We start from the raw sequence: 22,292 nt of genomic DNA on the forward strand, positions 1-22,292 counted from the left end.
AGGGAAATGAGTACTTGATATCATGTGAAGTTACTATAAGTCACTTGTTGTAGGATTCATAGAGCTAAAACATGTCTCCAGGTGCAGTGAGAGGCCTTTAAACAAGCATTCTCTCAAGAATACTGTCATTGCCAAAAGAAGCTAAGGAAAATCACCTTCTTTCGGATGAGTGATGGGATTCTGTGCTCTGGTGAGAAGTGAATACTGAAATTTTCAATGTACTTATGTAAAACTACAAAATTGTCTATCAATTTCTTTGAACAAATTGGTTAGATCTCAATAATATAATTATTAAACGTATCAAATACTTAAAAAAAATAATCAAATTTGCAAGTCGCAACGATTGATTACAAAGGAAAACTCTTTAAAAGTAAAACCCTACAGGATAGCCAAACCTAAGAAAGTCAATCTTATTGTTAGAAAATCAATTACAAGTAATTCTCAATTATAAAATCTTTGTAATTTGACTCTCTTACTTGTCTAGACAAATGACCCATTTATCTTCTACTACAGTAGCGGCCAAAACCTCTGGCGATCTTCAAACTATTAACTTCCCTCCTGGAACTCCAGTGGCTAAAATTTAATCGATGATCCCTCACACTTGAAGCACAATCACACTCAAAAAGAGATCACAAATATAAAAATTCACTAATAAATTTTCTCACCAAAATATGCACTGAAAAATGCTCTAAAAAATATGTAGATTTGAATCTATCCGGATCTTAACCAATAGGATCTCTTAAATAAACAATCTGGAAAGAGTTCCAGTTGAAGTAGGATTCTACTGATGGATAGAATCTGTCACGAGGACATCTCCTGACGAATTGCTGATATTTTGCAATAACTCTCTTCTGCAGCGACTGATTTCTGTTCATCTTCTATTCTGGATAAATGCAGATTCTCATGGACTCAATTTTTACTTAAATGACTTGTCTAAATAACCTCTAAAACTTCTTGATAAACTCAATATTATTTAGAGATAAAGTCGATAATTATTTTATATTCATCCAAAAATTACAAATATAATGATAAGATAAACCTTATCATTTAGTCATCTAATCAACTTTTGACTTTACAAAGACCAACACAACCATGAAATAAAAAATATTCCATAAGTCCATGCTGTTGATTGATACATCCTAATAAGACAGCCGGACTCTCAAATTTCTCCAAGTATCCAACTTTGGGAATTTTTCTAGTATGCAAGTTCTCCACCTTATAATTGGAAAAAGTATCGGAACTTGCTGGATTGAGTTCAAAGCGGCTGAATTTGTCAGAAATAAAATAAATATTAGCTTTTCTAACAGTTCTAGGAAACAATGAATAACCAAAAAGAAGGGCAATGAAAAAGCCCCCATCTGTAGGCAACAAAATAAAGAAGAAGACTCGAAATTCTTGTACCATACGACTTGAGGAGAAACAAAGGAACCAAATTCCGAGAAAAACGGAGAAACCTTACTATAAGAAGCTTGAATATATCGTTGATAACCTTTCATAATGATGGAAGCATGTATGGTCTATAATGTGCAGTTGAGAATGAACCCAAGGAGGACTTGGGCAATAAATAAGTGGGGTTGAAATCGAGTACATTATGAAGTGCGGTGGTATCATTCTGACAGGCTCGCCATTACAAATGCTCAAGCATTTTCTGCTAATGCAGATTTTTGCCATCTCTTTCACTCACTGACGAGTTAGATGGTAAACCTCAGGGAGAAACTTCGACAAGAAATGAGAGTTTAAAAGAGTTGGGTAATTTACTTCCGACAAGTGAGAGTAGCAATAAATGCTTGATCATCGGTGAAATAAGGCTTCTATTAAAATCTAAACAGAAACATTGCTAAGATAATAACGGTCAGAGAGAGGAAACTGTAACACAGACTCCAAAGCTCAATGATTGGTTTTGTAAGTAATTCTCTTAATGCATCGTCTCTCTTGACTTCTTCAAATGGACACAGCTCAAAATTCAACCAACATCTCGTGCCAACTACGCTACCCATCTTTCAAAACCCAAAACAAAATAAAAATGTAAGACATTGGAAAAAAAGTTTCCATAATTAAAAAAAGGCTCTGCTAGGGTTTTGTATTTTTCCTTGCTACTACCTTACTACATGGCGGCCGGCCGATCACGGCAAGCCATTACAGGTCATTTGCTGATTTGGTTTCTGCAGTGCCACAACTACTTCCAGAGATAGAGGTTCCTTTTCGCTAGCCAAAAATCATAGATGGTGATCTATGTTTCTTGTTCTCTGCAGAAGAGATGGAAAAAACGGCATAACTTTTCTGGTTTTCTATAGTATTAAAGTTTGTTCAACAGGGGCCTTCGTTAGATTTCATTCAAGCCTTTATCTGTTGTCGATGGGGTCTTTCCAGTGTTCCTATGGTTTTGACTATGCAAAGTCCACAACATGTTTTCATCCGGTTGACGAATGAATCAGACTTCAACAAGGCTTTATCTCGAGAGTCATGCGAGGTGAACTGTGTGCCATATCAACCGTTTGCCTGGATGCCAGACTTTGACGAAAAGTTTGAAACCCCGTGTGTTCCGGTTTGGATGTTCCTTCCCCCAACTTCTTTCACTCGTTGGTTTTAAAGCTTCTCACAGCACCCATTGGTAGATTTATTTGAAGAGACAACCCTATGAAGTGTGCAACTAGAATTGATGGTGCTCGTGTGTGCCAGAGATTGATTCATCTAAAGAACCTATCAACTATTTTTGGATTGGTAAACCAGTGGTGCACCGGAGTAGGAGGCAAGAGATAATTTACGAAACCCTTCCTGCATATTGTATCTCATGCAAACTTCAAGGTCATAATACAAAAACCTGTAGATTTGGAAAGGATGCCCAAAAAAAGCAATTGAAGGGAGGGAAGGTTTGGGTTAATAGAAGAGTGAGGATTGCTTCAGGTACACTGGAAGAAGAGGGTGAATTGGTTGAGAAGGGAGATGCGGCTCTGGAACCTCTATTGGTTGAGAAGAAGGCTGTGAAATCTGTTGGTGATATGGTAGAGTTGCACGACTCCAAGGAAGGTGATTCGGAAAAACATTCAGAGGAACTGGTGGTTGTTTCAAGGAATCCCATGCAAGTTCAACCAGAGACGATGGTAGCATCTACTTGTTCTTTCGATGCAGGGGAAATAAACCAAGTGATAGGCCAGCTGGAGTGAATGAAGTGAGTGCAGGAGTTGCGCCTTTAGTGCTTGTAGAACGCATTATTGACAATGTAAGCCGTGGGTGCAAGGTGCAAGACGTGGGTGTAGGTGATACTAGTGCTGGGCTTATGTCCATAATATTAGCTGAAGAAAATAATGCAAGCACTTGTGTTGAGCCAGCAGTCCCTGTGCCTGATGCACTTACAGTGCCTGAATACACGGTCGAGGAAGTGGATCAGGTGGTGTGACGCCCCCAAATTCCGTTTGGGATTGGACGGACATTTGAAGCGTCGAGACATGCAACACAAGGTTACCTGCCCCCGTTCATGACATATAAGATGCAATAATCCTAACATGCATCTAACATTATGCAATATTCGCAGCGGATAATTTTTTTCTTTAGCAATACTATGCACCAAACTGAAAATATCCCAAATACTTAAAACATACTTCATACATAAAGATCCATTGAATAACTAAGATCACAGCACTATTCCAAAATAGTTATGATCCAAAAGTACTGGAGATGCAACTCCATCGTACAAGTAGTAATTTAACTACTATATTAACATTAACGACGCACCGTCGTTCAGTCGACTGTGTCTAGTTGGTCAGCTCCTGATCCTCCTTCAGGTCCTGTAACAAGATCTACCATTCGGGGGGAATGGTAGTTGGGACTACCACAGTGAGATTTGATTACAAATCTCAGCAAGTTAACAAAAAACTTCCACACAGACTAATGATGCATGGATGACAGTAAAAACATAAATGCATAATCAAATTCATAAGTAATTGAAGAATAACTTAGCGTACAACATAGCATAATTGACATAACTTAAATTGAAACATGAACTGAACTTGACTTGACATGAACTTGATCTGAAACTTGACTTAGCATGAACTTGCTCTGAAACTTGAATTAACATGAAAAATACATACTCCACAGTTGTTGTGGCCACATGTATTCTACATAAACTTGACTTAACATGAAAAATACATACTCCACAGTTGTTGTGGCCCCATGTATTCTACGTGTAAATACATACTCCACAGTTGTTGTGGCCCCATGTATTCTACATAAACTTGACTTAACATTAAAAATACATACTCCACAGTTGTTGTGGCCCCATGTATTCTACATATCACTATGCAGTTAAATACATACTCCACAGTTGTTGTGGCCCCATGTATTCTACATAAAGTTGACTTGAACATAACTTGAAATACATGACCAACTTGAGAGAGAAACATTTCGTAACATGGCATAACATATAATAAACAACATATTTAACACGACATACTTGTAACAATGAATATTACATGACTTGACATACATGTAATAGATGGCATACTTAGCATGACGTACTTGTAACGTACAATAATACATGACAGAATATATTATGTAACAGATAAAAACTGATGACAGAATAAATTCTGTATAACAGACAATTACGTGATAACTTAGCATGACATGACATATATAATAACACATATACATATACTGTAGTTCTTTTACTTAGCACACATACACAGTAGACTGCTAGTAAGTTAAAAGCTAACTTACCTCGATCTCCGCGTTTCTTATAAAACCTTAAGCGCGATCACGAGGAACTGTAATTAGTGATTCTAAAAGTTAGCACTAAATCACTAATAATTTGAAATATGGAAAAATACTAACTTAAAGAGTAAAATTTCCATTTTACTTTCTACATGTAGGAAAATGACCGTTTTACCCATAACTTAAGGATTTTGCATACTAACTCCCAAAGTCACCAAAATTTACATGCCTCATGTAAATTTTATCCTCAACTCAAATATCAATTTAGAAAAATTTAAAATTAATCACAACCATGGAAAACACACTATGGCCAAAAATCCATAGGCCATTTCCCTTGATTTTTGTTGCAATTCCTTCCAACTTCAAAACTCATACTTAAATCAAAATTTTGCAACAAACATCTTCCAATCCTAAGTTCAAAACCATACTTAAAACATCCATTTAGAAAAAGCTAATAATCAACACCAAACTTTTTTGTAAAAAATATCCAAGCACTTGAATCACAAGTTTTGACCTTAAATCAAAACATCTCCAAAAATTTCAAAAATCAAATCTTACTTCTAACATATTCATAATATCATCCTAACATCAACTATGCTTTAAATCATCAAACTAAAGTCACCAAAATCACAAAATAACATTTGGAGTTTTTGGTTTTACACTTAGTCCAAAAACAGAAACTTTTTCCTCAACTAGTTTTGATAAATCTCTTGATCTATGACTTATAAATATATGATCTTCAAACCAAACCATCACCTGGTTTAAAAAGATATCCTAAAACATATATAAGCTTCTAATTCAAGATCACATGGTTAGAAATTAACCAAAATATAAATTTAGCCAAGAATATCCACACTTTGGCTTATCTGAATATCTCTTTGCATAAAATTTCATATCTTTGAAACTAACATCAAATATCTTCAAAATAATAATATAACATGTATATAAGATGCTTAGGATCTTCCAATAAAATTATCAAAGTCATTAGAATAGGTTTAGACCACCAAAGAGTTAAACTTTCTCAAAACAGAAACTGTTTTTCTTCTTCCAGTTTCTAAGTTTCTAAATCTAAGTAAATCTTTCATCAAAACCTTTAATCATGCAAAAATCCTCAACCAATAGTCACATATACATGTTAACAATACTCCATAAAAATTTCGGACCAATATCTATCCATTAACTTGGTCAAAAACTCCAAACTATAACATATTCTCTAGTTTATCTCCCAGAATGACCTTTCTATAGTTTATACAATATTTGACTGACCAAATGATCTTCAAATGGGGCAAATAAGATATCCATGTAAACTAGACTCAAAAAGGAACAACTTATATGAAGGAGACTTTATGATAAAACACTTACAACAGCTTCGAAATGGGCGTGCAAAAGACCTCCTAAAAGCTGTCCGAGAGAGAGTGTTTGATAATCTTTTATTGGAAGGTGTAATTAGATAATTTCGTGGGGAGAGGTGGCTGGAGATAATTATGGATGAGATATGGAAGAGATGAGGCTGGAGTTGAGAGTTGAGTGTAGGTTTCTCCTATCCAAAATATCTATAAAAGATTATCTCATAATATTTTATCTAATAATATCTATAAAACTCAACTCAAAATATTTTTACCCAATAATATTCACGAAAATTACCTCAAGATATTTCTTTTTATCCAATAATATCTACAGTTTTGAACAGACGTTTTGTCCGAAAATATGAAAAAATGTTATTGCGCCATAAGACTTTAAATAGCCCTCCGAGTCTAATGGCACAAACCATAATACATTTTGACACTTCTAACTATCTCCAATAATTAAAAACACATTTCTGATACCATAGTAAATAATAACACTAACTATGTAGTTAGACAAAAACATATATGATTAATGGATTCGTGAAAACTTATGGGGTTTTCACGAGGTTCTTAAAGTTAATAGAAATTTCACAATTGAATTTATAGCGGGCTGTTACAGGTGGGGCCTAATTTGCACTATCAAGTGGAGCAAGCCGTGATTGAGCATATCAATTCTGCTATTCATGATGACGCTGGGGACAAGGTCTTGAGCCTAAATCCCAAGGAAGTTCACTCCGAAAATGAACTTGAGAGAGACAAGATAAAAACAGACATGCAAAAGGACTATAGTAGAGATTCAGAAATTCCAAGCATGATAGTCGGCAATTTTCAAAAGAGGAGTTCTACCAGGGTGGTAATACGCCTATCAAACTTAATCTATGATTAGTCCTATTATTTTTTGGAATATTCTGAGAGTGAGAACATCTCAGTTGCGATTTAGGAAAATTATTAAAAAATACAGGCCCAATATTTTAGCTTTGGCTTAGCCTTTTTTGTTGGAAGATAAAATTCCAAATTTTTTGAACCAGTTTAGTTGTGAGTCCTTTATTACTAATGAAGCGATGGGAGGAAAAATCTAGCTATTTTGGAACTCGGTTGTTTCTATTCATTGGTTGGCTGGGTCTAATCAATTTGTGACGGTGAAAGTAGAGGAGAATGGGCAAGTTTTTATTCTGACCATTGTGTATGCCAAGTGCAATCACATAGAAAGAAGAACTCTTTGGGCGGATCTGGAATCTACTGGCAATAATAATCTCCCTTGGCATCTTTATAGTGATTTCAACATTATCAAAGATGATTCAGAAAGAAGAGGCAGGCATCCCCGACCGTTTGCTGCAATGGAAGAGTTTAATCTGTGCACTCAATCTTGTGGACTACTGGATATGTGCTCTAAAGATGACTTGGAGCAATGGCCAAGGCGGACTGGCTCGGAGTTGGGCAAGGTGATGATGGTCTGCCAAGCAACTTAAGAGGCCTCCTTTGCATGGATAAAATTGGTATCCATTATGTACGAATTTTGTAGTGCCTTTCCTGGTAAGATGCATTTGGTTTTTGTTTTGCTCATTTCTTAATATGCATGTAGTTTCTCTGTCTCTGTTTTGTTTTGCAGGTTCTTTGTTTAGTTCTTCTATTTGGGTGTTGTTTTCCCCTTTTGGGCATATTGTATTATGGTTTGGAGGTTTAGGGCCTTTCTTTTCGATGCTTGGGTTTGGTTTTATAGGATTATTTGTACACCCCCAAGTATCTAAGGTTGTAACCACTATTTTCCTTGAGCCATAAGTAAGGATTTTCAATAAAATTGGAGTATCGTCTTCTTCTTTAAAAAAAAAATAATAATAATGCTATGTACCGTCGTAAATGAGAAGTAAATTACCCATCATTTACGAGTTTTGCACGTAAATGAGAAAAAAGTAACCCTACATACGGTCGTAAAATGTGTAAGCACTGTGTACTCATTTTGAAAAAAAGAATTCACTATTATTTTCATGTAGATTCTATATTTATTTATTTTTTAAAATAATTACACAACACCTACACATCTATGACTAAAACTAAAAAATTACTGTTACTATATTCTTTGAAAAAATATTCTCGCCTGTTATTAAAAAATGAGATTTCTTATATGAATTCTTGATTTATTTAGGCCTAACTGTAGGAAAGCCCAACAAATTGGGTTTAGGATGCTAGGCTTCATTTAACTGGGCCTACATTTTTTGAAAAGCCCAATAGGGTTAAAATTAAGGTGATTAATGAGTAATGGCCCAAACAAAGAAAATTTTGAGAGAGAGAGAAGAGATTAGGTAATAACACTGAAGGGATTAACGGGTGCTGAATAACCTTAATATAGAAACATGCTTTATTTATTTATTATCATTAGTTTTTTGTGGTCATTATACACCACATTATGATATTATCTACTGGTCTAAATACATTGAATTAAGAGAGTAAGAGACTATAAGGAATATAACAACCCAGGATCATTGAGAAAAAATTTCCCAGTTCAAATTCCCAGGATATCAAGTTTACAACCTCACAACCAGTTTTTTCCCAAATGCTTTCTACCTAGGCTTGATGACTGGAATGACTTCACTAACAAGGTTGCTTCCAGATACATCTAATGACACATAAGGATGCTTCACTGTAGAGGATGATGATGGTGGTGATGGTCTCACAACTTTTTCCACATCTGTGAACATGTGATCTGCTGTTATGGCATCAGCCTCGGGCATCATACTGCATATGCTTTCAAGTTCTCGAACCACCTCTACCATTGAAGGTCTTGCATCTGTCTCTTCTTGGCAACACTTGAGGGCCAAGTTAAAAAATTTCACTACACTTTCAGAAGGATAAGACCCCATCTGCTCATCAATGATCGAAAAGATCATACCAGATTGATATGCAACATTAACCTGAAAAGGATGAAAACTATTTCCTTGAAAAATATACATATAACCGACTATTATATTAGACACTGCAGCTAGGGCATCTAAAATGTTTTGTTCTATAATAAAATACTGACCACATGCAAGATATTTGAATCTAGCATGCAAGATATTAAGAAGTATTGTGTTTGACAAAGGTCTCACTCAAGGCTGATGGTAACGATTGTTTAAGAAATTCATGTCTGCTGACTTATTAAAGCTAAAACTGAAACTTGCAAAAAAGAAATCCCTCTCAAGTAATTATAACCATATAAAATGACATGTAGAGAGAGAGATGAGAGAGAGAGTAAAAGCTGCTTCATTATTTTTTATGTTGTAGGAATGACATAAATTACAGAACAACAATTTTACCTCTCTAACAATGTTTTTGCCATGTGAGATTGGCTGCATCCCAGTCAGGAGTTCTAGAAAAACAACACCAAGACTATAAACATCACTTTTGTCTGTCAGCTTATGAGTTAAGAAGTACTCCGGATCTAGGTAGCCCTGCATGCAAAGTTATAACGAAGAATGAGAAGATAAAGAAATAGACACCAGTTACTTTCATCTCTTACGGCATACCATTAAGCCTTTCATCTAGTTTAGGCTCCAATTATTTCATTTTAAAAACAGAGATATTTATACAAATTGTTGTATAAAAATATAACTTCAACTTATGCAAAAGATCAAATTCTCTTTGCTGAATATCATCTATAGAAGTCTTACTGGTGTTCCCATCACAACTGTGGATACATAATTAGGAACGGTCCCTTCAATATCTGCAACTGGGGCAAGTCGCGAAAGTCCAAAATCAGCAACTTTTGCCGTGTACTTAGAGTCCAATAATATATTGCTAGCCTTGATATCTCGGTGAAATATCGGAGGATTCGCATCTGTATGCAGGTAGAGGATGCCCTTAGCTGAACCCAGTGCAATTCTCAATCTCATGGCAAAATTCAGAGGACCTTTAGCCTTGGCTGTGTTGTTTTACACACATAAACAATCAATTAGCCCATTTGTATGACACAAAAACTGAGAAAAGATAAGGCTGTTCTGTTTAGCTCTTAAAGAAAAAGACAAAAAAGCGAGAGGTGGATGGGAAGTGTGCTGTTGCAAATCCAATATTGCAGTTTTCACTTGCATTCATATGCAATGAACAGCACTCAATGGTGAAAATCAAGAAAAGTAAAACTTAAGGATTATAAGGCTTACCAGAAAGGTTATCCCGTAGGGTACCATTTGACATAAACTCATAGATCAACATCTGCATACAGAACAATACTCAGATGAAGCCTTTCCCAAAGGCTAAAAATAAAATAAAATCAGTGCAACTTCAGCAACAGAGAGCAAGAAAAACTAGTCCTTTTGTCATGGAAGTCAAAAGAATTTTATGGAAGAAAAGTACAGCATATAAAAAGAATGGGAAGGACTCTATTCTCCTGAGTGTATTGTGGAGATATCCAACTTTTTTTACATTTTTTTTTAAACAAATAGGCCTTATTTCATGAAGAATTTGAATATGATTCTATATTATCAACGAAAACAGCTGCACCTGTCATGTAATGTCCCTAGATCGAGTTCAATTTCTTCTGTTGTTTGCTATCATTCAAAGCAACTATGTATGTGGTTTGTGTCTGCTTTCATAATTTTAAGTTTTACTCCATTAATTTCCTAAATTGGAAACAGTTGTGGATCCAAAAATTTATCTCTAGGGGGGTGAGTTATTATTAAGATATTTAAAATATATTTTTATATTTTTGTAATGTATATCGTAATATATAATACAATAATATTATAAAAATATTTTAGAGGATAAAAAAATTATCAATATATCTATCGATTAAACATGTATGAGGTACATTTATAGTAATTAAAATAGATAAGAGTTTTCCTTCTTTAATTAAGATTAAAATTAAAATAAAATAAAATAAAATTAAAAATTAAAAAAAAAAACACTTAATAATCTATCATTAACTAGAAGAAAAAATGTTAGAAGGAAGGTAGAAAAAATTCATGCATAAAAAAGTATAAAAAATAACAAAAAGTTTGAAGGAGACCCAAATAAGAATAGAAAAAAGATTACTCTTGAGTTTTTTTTAATATATAACTTTTGGCTTTTAAAATTTTTAGAGCCAAAATCTGAAGTTTTTAAGAAAAGATCAAAGTCTCGAAGATTTGGGGCAATATTGTGAATTCTAATAGAAAAAGGATAAACTTGCAACTCTTTTACAACTTTATAACTATCAATTTTCTTTTTTTAGATAGAGGGTAGTTATGTAAAATTGAAATTAATTTTTGGTATGATTGTATTGGTTAATTGTAAAATAAGTTGGAAAGGAGTTGTAGGTGTACCATTATCATTCTAATAAAAACCAAAGTCTACATATCTTTAAGTTTCCTAAAAGATAATAAGATTCTTATATTTTTGGATAGTTCAGGGTTGTTTGAAAATTTTAAATGTGGAAAATAATTTTTATAAACTTTTCAAAGATATTATCTCCTCATTGATTCAGCAACAAGATTAATAAATACTCTAAATTATTGATTTTCTTTCGATATCATTCGCAGTTGAGATAGGAAAGATAAGAAAAGGCACCTGTTCGCATTCTTCGTCACAATATCCAACTAAAGACACAAGGTTTCGATGATGTAACCTTGACAACAATTCTATCTCTGTCAAGAACTCCTTCTCACCCTGCAAGGATCCCTCTTGTGCACGTTTTATGGCCACTACTGAACCATCAACCAGAATTCCTTTATAAACTTTTCCGTACCCTCCTTGGCCAGCCAGAGTGGAGCTGTTAAAATTGTTTGTAGCCGTAGCCAATTCTCCATAAGTGAAAGACTTCACCCCATCAATTTTCAAGAAGGCCTTAGATGCTGCATATCAAATAAAGGTCCGTTGTTGAAAATGAAAGCACGGTAATAAGTGCTGCATATAAAGATGCTGTGCCCATTGTTTAAAAATGATCGATACAGTTATGAATCTAATTTTCCATTCATATTTCCAAGATTCAGATAGTTTGAGTACAAGTACAAATACAGATTTGATAACAATATACACAAGAAAACTTACGAGCATGTTACAGGTCCTTAAAATAAGTGAATGTAATCCAATAACCAATTCTTAGGCAAAGTAAAAACCTAGTATGACTACATATTATCCTGAGATATTTCCTGCTAGAGCAGAACAGGCTGCTGAGTTAGAAGCTCATAAACACTGACTCTCTAAGACCCTTTTCAGGATTTGACAAGAGTCAACGACCATAAATGTAAAAAATGAACTCATTCATGCCCAAGGGCCTCATTCAGATGGGTCTTTACTATAGTATTTTTTTTCTTCATTTTGTGATTGGACTTATTCACTGCTCTGATATATGAGGTGTAACCTAATTACCATATTCAAAAAATCAATAAAATAGGAGGGGAAACACGTATCACATCTCTCTGATAATTCAATGAACAAAGGATGACTGGAAAATCAAACAAAATCGCATCCCAAATCAACAAGGATGGGTCATTCAATTTCACTCATCAACTTTTGCTAACGAAAGAAACAAGTGGTCAACCTCTTAATTACTGTATGAATTAACATCAAGCATTAAGACAGCTTTTGTTACATATCAATAACTAACAGGTAAAACAGTAAAATAAATAGTGCTATGAGCTATCATGGGGTTGAGCAGCCTCGAGCCCATTTGTCAGGGATTTTAGAATGCTTTTTTAAGTTTAGGCCGAAGTCAGGCCGCTCCCAAGTTAGCAGAATTAATTTATCTTGAGACCAAATAGGTTTATTGTATACATACGAATTATCGGAAATGTTATACACACACACACATATTGCATCTTATAAGTCAACAACTTTGTCACCAAAATTGTTAACATGGTAATAACTGGTTGTTCTTGAACCTAGAGATGGTCTCAGTCAATATAAAACATAGTCTTCCGGCACATTTCAGTAGACCTCCTCTCTTAAGGATGTTTCTAATCACAGCCCAGTCCAAACTTGGCGAAACTTGCCCAACAGCATTAGCTGAGAAAAGGTAAGATATTGAGTATTTCAGGCCAGGCTGAGGCCTTCCCACCTAAGGATAAAGCTTGAACAAGCATCTCTCTGGCCCGATTAACAGGCCTAATTTGGGTGCAAAATAGGGACAATTGCAGAAACAGTGAGAAATATTACATATTTACCCAAAAATCTGACCATAAGAAGGGGGAAAAAAGAAGAAGAAGAAGAAGATACTCACCACGACGTTTTCTTGAAATTGCACTGGTGTTCCTCACATGCCTTCTCAGTAGCAGAACAAAAACGACTGCGGACAATGTTACTGCACCAGCAATGGCCCCCAATACTATGCCAGCCAATGCGCCTTTACTTAAAGAAGAACTTTGAGGGGTGGGAATGGCTGTGGGATTAGTGAATACCATGAGCATAAAATGACTCCAAACTATCCATCAATATTCACCTCAAATATGAACACATCAAAGGTGATAAGATATGACTGTGGCATAGTTTGTCTTTGAGTGGGGTCAAGTCATAAGTGATATATGGTGTGAATTTGTAGATGCCTTTCTGTTTAATATTAGACCATGTCTTAATCGACCATGCAAACTAAAAACCATCTTAAACAAGATGAAGCATTGCAGCTTTTTGTTTATGTGCTGGATCACAGAAGTGCAACCATATAACTAAGATGAAAGCATTGAACTGGCAAGATGAAGCCCATGTCCCCCAGAGTGACGAGAATAGGTAAGCATTCTATGCACACAAAGACCAGTAACAGAGAATAATGCCATATGCTAAAAAGATTTTTTAAATTATAAAGTAATTCGATGGAATTCAGTAAATGTTCTGGAGAATACATTCTTCAACTTCTTTTCTTATTTTTCTTTTTTATTAGTTAAATAAATTTTATTAAAACAAATTAAATAGTCGTAGCCCAAGTACACAAGAACATTCTTCAACTTCTAAAAAAAGTATCAATTATAAATTCAACAAAGATGTCAAAAACGACTTCAGATAAGTGTTCGTGACAAACCATCTTTGTAAACGTCCACCAGAGTGAGGTTCAGAAGTTCATAAGGTCCAAAGATGGGTCTATCAGGTATTTCCCATGATTCAAACAAGTTCACGAGTCGCTGGACCTCACTATCATTGAAAAGATTATTTTCCGGAAAAAGCTTCAAGTACATTTTCAGCCGTGGTCCTTCCTCCCATTCAAACGAATCAATATGCAGTTGATGAAGGACTAAATTAATACCAGATGTTAAGTAGCCCTCGAAATCAGATATGTACGGAAGGAAATCAGAGAATCCAGGACTTTTTAACCGATATCCAACGAGCAGTGGGGCAGCACAGGCACAACCATCAGATGTGGGGGAATCTTCAAAAGGGGGTGGACAAGAGCAAAGCAAAGTGTTATTTGTTGGACTCTGAGTTTTACTTTCATCCTCACTTTTAGATCCACAAAACTGGACTAGGTTTACGTTCGAGCATAAGGGATTCCCTTGAAGCCTGGAAGTCAAGAATCAAAACATATCACATGATCATCATATAAATTGACTATATCTGTTCCACCTAACAATACTTATAAAAATATATCTATTCCCCCTGAAAACACTCAAACAAAAAAGAGCATATCTACACTCTTTTACAAGTAGTCACCCTAATATGAGAATGGACTTTATTACAAATGAAGATCTACATGCCATGAATTGGGACATTTAAATTAGGAAACAAGTCTAGAAGCAAACCAGACAGTGACATTTGGAGGTAGATCAGTACTGCCTGTAATATTTGAAAGCTCATTGTTCTGCAACTCCCTGGAATATGGACGAGGCATAATTGATAGCTTAGAAAATTCAGCAGTTTACAACTTTGAATGTTACAAGGGAGCATGCGAAAATCAAAACAAAGAAGCAACTTTATTTAGGAACAAGGCACTTGAAAGCATGAATATGCACTTCCAAACAAAGACACTTTCAACCAAGGTATTAGTAACACTGTCATTCAGCTCTTACACTGTAAAGTTTTCCATTTTGTTCAAAGTCCTATTTTGCCAAATGCTGGATGGAACAGAGCCGCTTAATGAATTGTTTGCAATTAACCTGCCATGGGGAACAATTCCAGAATTAAAGTCATTTATTCTATTAACAACTTGAATTCATTGAGGTATATGGACTAGTAACTGGAATATCTAACTTGAGGTAAGTGGAAACATGAAGTCTGTATAAATATGAAGTAAATGACAATAACATTGAACACAAAAGGATGAAACAGCAAGTACTACTCACAGTCTCTGGAGACGAGGAAGGCCCGCAAAGTTGATGGGGATTTCTCCAGTAAGACGGTTGTTGGATAAATCACTGAGTATATTGTTTAAATAATAGATTTCAGAATTCAAGGGAAATCTTAGTGCAAATTATCTTAAAAAACTGAAAGAAAAATTTGTAAAACTATGTGACATCTGCAAAATAAATTTAAACAAACATAAAAAGCATGCATATTGCATCTTATTAGGAAGATGCAGAATCTTACATGGTTGTAATATTCTCAGAAAGCCTATCTGGAGGAATGGATCCATTTAGCTTGTTTGAACTGAGGTCTCTGAAATTCAAACAAATATGGTATAAACAAAGTAGAAGTAGCTAGCAGAGTTGTCTTTGACAAGTAAAGAGAATTCAGCATGAAGCATTTGTATTTTTGAGAAGCTCGTCCTTGACCATCTTATAATGACTTAAAAATTAAAATAAAACACGGTGACTTACAGATAAAGAAGTTTTGGTACTCTGCTCATATCGGGCATTTCTCCTTGCAAGTTGCAGTTCCTAAGGCTCCTATTAAACCCAACCAAGATGTAAATCAAAATTTATCAACATAGACACGTGAAAATGTGCAAATTTCATGATTCCCTCTTGCATATAAAGCTTCTAAGAACATGAAAGGTTTGTGACAGCTGATGAAAATAGTGTAGCTTCTTTACAACTTAGGTAGATTACATAAAGCCATGTTAGATATCGAACAGCATAGGATTAGTCATAGGAAAATACTGACACATTCAGTATACTAGTGAGTGATGTTTCAAAAGATGCAATGCCTTCTTGCCAACTTAGTTGGCTTAAGCAGCTCCACATCTTTATTCAGTAACATTCCCACTTATATCCATTTTCAATCGACGTTTGACTAATTAATTTATCAAACAAAATATCATTCTAGCTGTACTAAATTATTTATACATAGCCAGTGTTTTCCTCTTTATTTTAGTTCTTTATTTTAGGGGAAAAAGAGCCTCCCCTATGATTTGGAAAATAAATAAATAAAAAGTTTCAGCTTCACACCTCAAGGCTAGCACCTAGTTACAAATAAAGAACTAGTTACAAACCTTTGCTTCTGAAACCTTTTCCTCTTTGCCTTTGCTTCTGAAATCTAGTTACAAACAGAAGATAATGATATGCACTTACAACTTAAGCAACTGCGACATATCGCTATAAGAAGCTGGAATTGTAGCCCCATTGAAGTTGTTGTTATCAAGTTGACTGCAAAACACAAAGATAATGAAACTTTACACCAGAGTACTTATGTAATACCCAGAGTATTTAAGTAATCTTATCTTGTCGGAGAAGGAAACCTTAGAAATCATAACCTTGTTCAAATTGGGAAGCAAAAGAAAAGGACAACAAATTCATATATTTTGGAAGTAATAACACTTGAGATAAAAATAAACATATTGACTCTCAAGGATAATAGGAACCATAATCCGTAAACTTGCCATTTTGAAGCATATATGACATAAATATATCAAGGATGGTAGGAACCATACAGTATTCGTAATAGTGGCATTTTGGAAAGCTCTGGTGGCAGATACCCTGATAAATTGTTATTATCAAGAAGCCTGCATTAGCAGAGTTGAAGATGGTCACTGATCTCATGAATTGTACAGAGAAAGATGAATCATCATTAAATATGAAAATATGACCAATCATTGGCTTACAAGTGAACAAGACTTGGCAATTTGTATAGATCTGGCGGGATTTGCCCACTAATTGAATTGTTGTTCATGTGACTGCTCACATGGGACAAAAGAAAAACAGGATAGAATTTAGAAAAAAAAAAAAAAAAAAGTAGGGTTAGTCATTACAGTACTATTTTGAGACAATATGTGAAAACACTCACAAATGCCTTGTTTTGTTCAAATTTGCAAATGAGATGGGTATTGGTCCTGATATGTTGTTCTCGTCAATTTGTATTCTGTCCAACTTTGGAAGATAACCCAGCTCTTCAGGTAATGGACCTGTTAATTGGTTCCCATTCAGAAGCCTGGACACAAGGAGTATTAAATATGGAATCAGAGAAAAAGCCAATGTATTGCATATTATAAATTTGGAATATTAACATACCAGATATTCAGAATCATGCCAACATATCAAGTAAATTAGTTCACACACGGATTATCTCTAATACTATGTAGAAATCAAAATTTTGGAATACATTAACTAGTATCATATCGACTTTTTTTAATGGAATAAGCATGAAATAATGTGATAACGATATTGAGTATCTAACCTCTCACATAGAAAAAAACAATCAACTTACAAGAGTTCCAAAGACGCAAGATTGCCTATCTCCTTGGGTATACTCCCACTTATGTTGTTCCACATAAAGTTCCTTTAACAGAGCAGATAGAGAAAGTAAGATACATAAATCAAAAACCACCACAGGGTAGAGATATTTTTTTCTAGAATATCAACTGAAAGAGGTATCCATAAACGTTTATCCAGAAAAAGATGTAAAGCACAAAAAGTATATTTCAGAGGTGCTTTGCCTTACAATATTGTCAGGTTTGATAAGCGGCCAAGCTTTGACGATAAATTTCCTAACAATTCCATTTTCAGAAGTTGCCTGCAAAGAGAGGTACAAATGAAGATTATTAAAGCATCAATACAAGTTTTTCAATAGAACTGCCCATTTATTAATAATGCCAAGTTTTGTCGAAGTTGATAATCTTATATTTGAACTTTTGACTATTGCAAATCTTAATGATGCTAGTCGTGAATAATGATTAAGTCAATGGCCAATCATTATTGATGCTTGTCATGAGTATTTTTTGAATAAATGGAAAGAACACAAAAATTGTCGATATTATGGATGCATAAACCAGATCTACACCATACTCCAAAGAATTAGTCAAAGTTATAATTAAAGCTCCTTAGAATCGCCTACAAAAGCTAGTTCCATATAGTAAATATCTTATACTGAACACGATGCTCATGCAATGCCTTTACAATTCTCACATCCAAAGTGGCACGAAATACGATATGGGATGTCACAATTACCCCATTTCCTACTTAAATCTTTGGCAACCCCATCAGGCCCCACATCACGATCCAATGCTAAGTTAACTCTTACCATTTATCGCAATCAAGGGATTCGCCAACCATATCTGCGTGGTAGTCCTAAACACAAGTCAAAATTATAGTTGAAACTCACTACCATCACTTGTAAAGCCCGATTTCACTTGGTAAACAAACTGTGACGAATTCGGCTATAATGCCTTCACAAGTCACCTACCTAACATGGGAATTGACATGAATCTGAGATATGACAATGATAAAGTACAGATTCATTAAGACATGTTGGGGATAGTTTCTAGGAAATTTGAGAAACATGTGTCCAATATTAAAAAAAAAAAGAACATAGCCACAATTTTCTGTAATATTGTTCTTTTTTTATCGATAATTTTCCGTAACATTCAATGAACTAAAGAACCAAGGAAGTTTGTTCCATGGCACCAACTATTATGTGTAGATATGCAAGTGGAATAATATGCGTTTCATCATGCAAGGGGACCACAGAAACAAAGAAAGAACACTTAAGTAAAGTGAAATAAATATGAAAATTATTTGCGTTGATAGTCCTCCCTGATATAAATAAAAGATGGGAAAAGGCTAAAATCATACAATTTTAGAACATGTCGATATCCATCATTTGAAGTCCCGTTGGAGCATACAATCCCTGTCCAATTTGATGTGCATGGATCTCCTCGATTCCAATTTCTCAGATTGTTATTTGGATCTATCAAGCTTCTCTTGATTTCCTCCAATGCCTTCACTGCAAATTGATACAAGCGTTAACCATCATTAGCTTGAATATTGCAAAGAAAGCAGACCTATTTCAAAAATATACGTCAAAATTGTTAGCAGAGCCAAGTTTGAGCATAGACACTTTACAACTCAACTATATGTAGCACTCTTCGCCACTCACTAGAGGGAAGTGAGTATTTGATATGTGAAGTTACTACAAATCACTTGTTAAAGGATTCACATGGCTAAGATCACTAGTTGTTAGAACCTTATTTCTTTGGGCCGTAGCTGTAGATTTTAATGTGCTTGGTTTTCATGACTTTCTTGTTTTCATTTCTTCTTCCTAGATAAGTGTTACCTCTTGGATACCATCTTTTGTCCTTGGGATATGCCTATTCTTATCAATACAATCGTTTACTTATAAAAAAAAGAAAGGAAAAATAGAAAAAAAAAAAAAAAAACATAGCTAAAACATGCCTCGATGTGCAGTGAGAGCCCTTTAAACAAGCATTCTATCAAGAGTGTCATTGCCAAAAGAAGCTAAGGGAAAATCACCTTCCTCCGGATGAGTGATGGGATTCTGCGCTCCGGCGAGTAGTGAAGAGCAACACAACCATGAAATAAAAAATATTCCATAAGTCCAGGCTGTTGATTGATACATCTCAAAAAGACTGCCGGACTATCAAATTTCTCCTAGTATCCAACTTTGGGAATTGTTGTAGCATGCGAGTTCTCCACCTTATAATAGGAAATAACTAATAAGTATCAACACTTATTTGATTGAATTCAAAACTGCTGAATATATACGAAGGAAAACAAATATTAGCTTTTCGAACACTGGGAAACAATGAAAAACCAAAAGAACAGCAATGAAAAAGCTCCAGTCTCTAGGCAACAAAAATAAAAATAAAAAAAAGGCTCAAAAAATCCTGCCCCATACAGCTTGAGGAGAAGCAAACGAATCAAACTGAGAGAAAAATGGAGAAACCTTTACAATAAGAAGATTGAATATATATATATATATATATAGTTGAAATCGTGTCAGAATGATGGAAGCATATACGGCATATAAGGTACAGTTGAATATAAACCCGGAGATAACTTGGGCAATAAACAAATGGGTTTGAAAGTAAGTACCGTATGAAGTACGGTATCTTTCTGAACAGGTCGCCATTTGAAATGCTCAAGCATTTGCTGCTGATGCAGATTGTTGCCATCTCTTTCACTCACCGAAGAGTTTGAATATTAACCCCGCGGGAGAAACAGTTTAAAAAGGGTTAGCTAATTGGTTACAGAGACAGGTCAGAGTATCAGTAATTTATATGCATGATTTCTCATATTCAGCAATAGAAAATGCTTGAGCATTGGCCAAACTAAGAGGGTTCCATTAAAAAGTAGAGAAAAACAGTGCGACGATAATACAGGTGGGAGAGAGGAAAGCGCGAGAAAGACATAAGCTAATATTCAAGGTGATGAAATGAAAGAAAATTCACAACTAGATGGCCCAAACTAAGCCGAGCAGATATGGTGACGACGACGGAGGCGATAAGGTCAAATGTTCAAAAGTAGTTTTGTAATACGCTGATTGGATTAACTCCGTTGACATTTCCAAAATTTGGAAGAGCCCAAAAGTCAAATCAACTTTTTGGATCAAAATGACCGATCTTTCACATTTGCAAAAACAAAACAAAACAACAAAAAAGGTTGCGTTGGCACGACCACGAGTCCCCCCGACCTGGTATACCATTCCTTATTTAATCCTTAATTGCATTCAAATCCAATCAATTGAGTTAGGATTCTCGGCCTCATTTAACTAAGCAATGTTATACTAATAAATAAAGAGAAAGACAAATACTTCTTATAAATAAATTATATAAAAATAAATTTAAAAAATAACGTAATTTAATATAATATGTTATATTTTAAAATTATTTTTTATCATAAAATATATCTAACAGATCATATAAAATTATATCATATTATGAGTTTATTTTTTTATAATTTCTTTATATCTAAATGAGATTATGTATATAAACATCAGTTTTAATTAGCATAGAATTCAATCGTAGAATATTTCATTTTCCATATTTCAGTTTTAATATTAAAATCATGTAATAATTTCGGGAAGTAACATTTCTTTTTCCAACAACATGGCCACCTCCTTTGGCATATCTCGAATTTTAGATTTGGTGGGGACCATTTATCTTTTGTCCTATGCAGTTAGCTTCTCCTTCTTCTTTTCTTTGGGTTTTCTTCTCTCTCTCTTTGAATTTGTATTCTTTTGCAACTTGCTAGTATAGATTGTATTAAATGTCGCCACCCGCCATGCAACGTCCCTTGATACCATCAACTCATTTTGTCTATTCCCCAACCACTTCATCTATGCTTCAAACTTGCATTACTTCCTCCAACAACTAATTTTTTCTAAGTGTGTGTTATCGCAATCTTCCCTTTTTTTTTATCCAAATTCTAGCAACAATTATCCATCATATAATAGTGAAATTAAAACAAAACAAAAAAGAGTCTAGCCATAATACTTATCTCATATTATCATTATTTTCATTCATGTGACAATCAATAATATTTGACTTTCAATTCATATCTAAAAGCGAAGTACTACGGTCACAAATATATCTCTTAAAAAGAAACACTCAAACTGACATAATTTTATATGATATGTTAGAGTTATTTTACAATAAAAATAGTTTTATAATCTAATATACTTCATTAAAGTACACCAATTTGTAGAATTTTTTATAGCTAAAAGTATTTCATTTCCCAAAAAACTGCAAATCAAGATAGTGACAATTTTGCTGTATTCTTATTTGATGTTTGTATTGGAAGTTGTTTTAGTTCTTCCACAATTATATTTTAAATCGAGTGTATTTCCATAAACAAACAAAAAATATATATATTTTAATAAATTATTTTATTAAAATATCTCTCATTTAAAATAAGATGAATTTAAAAAAAGTTACATGTATATCAATAATTAAAAAGGCCTAAAAAAGTATTAATAATGTGCTTGTATCCTTCAGTTATATATTCTATGCGGCTATGCCCCCAATCTATAAATTTGCCAATGATGTCCCGTATATGATACATTGATGTGATATCTATAGCATACAGTTTCTTTTGAGAAGATCAAATAATACTTTTCATAGTAATATTAATTATTATTATTATTATTATTATTTTATATGATACGGCATGATTGAAAGGAAAATACTTTAGCTAT

At 34.2% G+C, this 22,292-nt stretch overlaps 2 protein-coding genes across 6 annotated transcripts; one reads left to right on the plus strand and one right to left on the minus strand.

Moving 5' to 3' along the window:
- The first annotated feature begins 1,744 nt into the window (after positions 1-1,744).
- On the plus strand, positions 1,745-7,822 carry LOC122292737. The gene is made up of 2 exons (XM_043101226.1): positions 1,745-3,388; positions 6,673-7,822. The coding sequence occupies exons 1-2, from the start codon at positions 3,278-3,280 to the stop codon at positions 6,937-6,939; spliced, it is 378 nt and encodes a 125-aa protein (XP_042957160.1). The 5' UTR covers positions 1,745-3,277; the 3' UTR covers positions 6,940-7,822.
- Positions 7,823-8,395: 573 nt separating this feature from the next.
- LOC122292429 (probable LRR receptor-like serine/threonine-protein kinase At1g06840) lies at positions 8,396-20,538 on the minus strand. Of its 5 annotated transcripts, none has more exons than XM_043100781.1 (21): positions 20,192-20,538; positions 19,610-19,792; positions 18,932-19,082; positions 17,802-17,873; positions 17,568-17,639; positions 17,148-17,291; positions 16,966-17,037; positions 16,795-16,866; positions 16,436-16,510; positions 15,743-15,811; positions 15,513-15,581; positions 15,269-15,340; positions 14,996-15,082; positions 14,729-14,797; positions 14,014-14,489; positions 13,222-13,380; positions 11,571-11,854; positions 10,187-10,238; positions 9,701-9,951; positions 9,347-9,481; positions 8,396-8,962 (listed from the first exon to the last, which is right to left on the minus strand). In XM_043100781.1, exons 2-21 carry the CDS (start codon positions 19,713-19,715, stop codon positions 8,612-8,614), a joined length of 2,838 nt encoding a protein of 945 aa, XP_042956715.1. In that variant the 5' UTR covers positions 19,716-19,792; positions 20,192-20,538; the 3' UTR covers positions 8,396-8,611. The 5 variants fall into 5 exon arrangements, with proteins under 5 accessions (XP_042956715.1, XP_042956716.1, XP_042956714.1 ...); XM_043100782.1 differs by lacking the exon at positions 20,192-20,538 and adding an exon at positions 20,043-20,179; XM_043100780.1 differs by lacking the exon at positions 20,192-20,538 and adding an exon at positions 19,995-20,111.
- Between the last annotated feature and the right edge of the window lie 1,754 nt (positions 20,539-22,292).

The sequence above is a fragment of the Carya illinoinensis genome, chromosome 13 (genome assembly GCF_018687715.1).
Source record: "Carya illinoinensis cultivar Pawnee chromosome 13, C.illinoinensisPawnee_v1, whole genome shotgun sequence".
Classification (NCBI taxonomy): Eukaryota; Viridiplantae; Streptophyta; class Magnoliopsida; order Fagales; family Juglandaceae; genus Carya; species Carya illinoinensis.